This window comes from Macaca mulatta, chromosome 6 (genome assembly GCF_049350105.2).
Source record: "Macaca mulatta isolate MMU2019108-1 chromosome 6, T2T-MMU8v2.0, whole genome shotgun sequence".
Lineage (NCBI taxonomy): Eukaryota > Metazoa > Chordata > Mammalia > Primates > Cercopithecidae > Macaca > Macaca mulatta.
In genome coordinates this window covers 58,273,975-58,275,598 of record NC_133411.1, presented here as the reverse complement: position 1 = coordinate 58,275,598, position 1,624 = coordinate 58,273,975, and the positions used below count along the sequence as shown (strand labels likewise).

Genomic DNA, 1,624 nt, shown 5'->3' with positions numbered 1-1,624 from the left:
GTCTCCACTAATTTCCTGGCAATTCAGTAATAATTACATTAAGGTAATAACCCTCTGAACCAATTTTATAAGCAAATAGATAAAATTTATATCTTTAGGGTAATTCCAATAGATAATTCCTGCATTTCTACAATGTGCATATATTACCTGTATATTGTTTGTTTTCAATAGGAGTTCATGGAATTTGAAATCAGTAGGAAAATCCTCATTACAAAACAACAGCATTTTAATTGAATTTTCTAAGTGATCATTTCCAGTTGTTCAAATGCACCTGTTCAAATCAAAGTTCATCATTTTGTTTGGAACAACTTTTGTTTGAGAATCAAATGGTCATGTAATTGAGAAAGCAAATAAGCATATAATGACAGAAAAGTAAGTGGCAAAATAATCACAATCTTTGTTCCACGGGCTACTGCAGTACAATAAATAAAATGATAGTTAACCAAAATCACCTTTATTTTCGTCTTCAAAGAAGAAGTTCTTTTCTTCTTTTTCCAGGATAATCATGATTAACTTACAAAAATGGGTACACACCTTCAAAGCACTTCCCTTTAACGGGAAACTTAGCTTTATGGGATTTAAACATTAGAAGGTGGGGGAAAAAATTCCATTTTCTTGTCGTTAAAAGACAAAACAGAATCTAGCGTAAGTCAAGGAACTCATTCACACTTCAGGTCCTTCTCCTCCAGGAACCAGCATTGTTGTATTATTTCCATTTAGCAAAATCTGATCTAATTTAGTAATCCTTCTTCCTTCTGGTGTGATTTCAAACTCAGTGACATCTTGCAGTACCATATTGACAAAGTCATCAAATCCTAGAAGAGTACCAACAATTTCTTTATCACTCTTCATCACAATGTGAATTCTTGATCCTATACATTTGTCCACAAACTCTAACGGTAGCAGCTGTGACGGGTTGGTAGTAGCGTCAGCCGCCATGGCTACGCCGGAAGTGCTTTTTTCATTCTTAAACTCTGCCTTCCTCAAGGTGCTCAATTTCATCATGAGGCCCAGTTATTTGTAAATAGCTGCTACAGCTCTAGATAAGCCCACATTTATTTAAAATTTTCCAAACTAGAAAGGTAGAGAAAGGACAAAAAATCCTTCCCTGATATAGCCTTCTTTGTTCTTAGGGGTAAAATCTTTCCCATAAGTTCTCAACATATTTTCTCTTATATCTCAGAGGTCAAATTTAGATCATAGATCTGCCTCTAAAACAATCGCAAGCAAAGGGGAAATAATATTACATGATAAGCTCAGACCCCTTCATGATTCATCAGTTAAGACTCAGGTTCTAGACATTAACAGCGATCTGTTATCAAGGAGGAGTGGGAAATAGCCATTGGATAGGCAGCAAGAGATTTTGCCTCAATCATATTTTTTTGTGAATACAATTTTACTGATAATTAAGAGTAGGAAGGGTTCATTCTGTTCCCTAGCTCTGTAATCTATTTAATGATTTTGATGATATAATCTGAAATAATCTCACTAGGATCTTTTCAAAAAATTAAACTGATTGATGACAAATTAGTTTTTGTTTGTTTGCTTTTTGTTTTGTTTTTTCAAGACGAGATCTCACTCTGTCACCTGCCAGCATGCCCGTCTACTTTTTGTATTGTTTTTA

The 1,624-nt window shown here is 34.4% G+C and overlaps 1 protein-coding gene across 1 annotated transcript; it reads right to left on the bottom strand.

Moving 5' to 3' along the window:
* Positions 1-481: 481 nt before the first annotated feature.
* Positions 482-954, bottom strand: LOC702299 (U6 snRNA-associated Sm-like protein LSm5). The gene has a single exon (XM_001093268.5). It carries the CDS (start codon positions 937-939, stop codon positions 664-666), a length of 276 nt encoding a protein of 91 aa, XP_001093268.3. The 5' UTR covers positions 940-954; the 3' UTR covers positions 482-663.
* Between the last annotated feature and the right edge of the window lie 670 nt (positions 955-1,624).

Coding starts and splice junctions, on each gene's coding strand:
- LOC702299 (XM_001093268.5), bottom strand. CDS start 939: ATGGCGGCTGACGCTACTACCAACCCGTCACAGCTGCTACCGTTAGAG.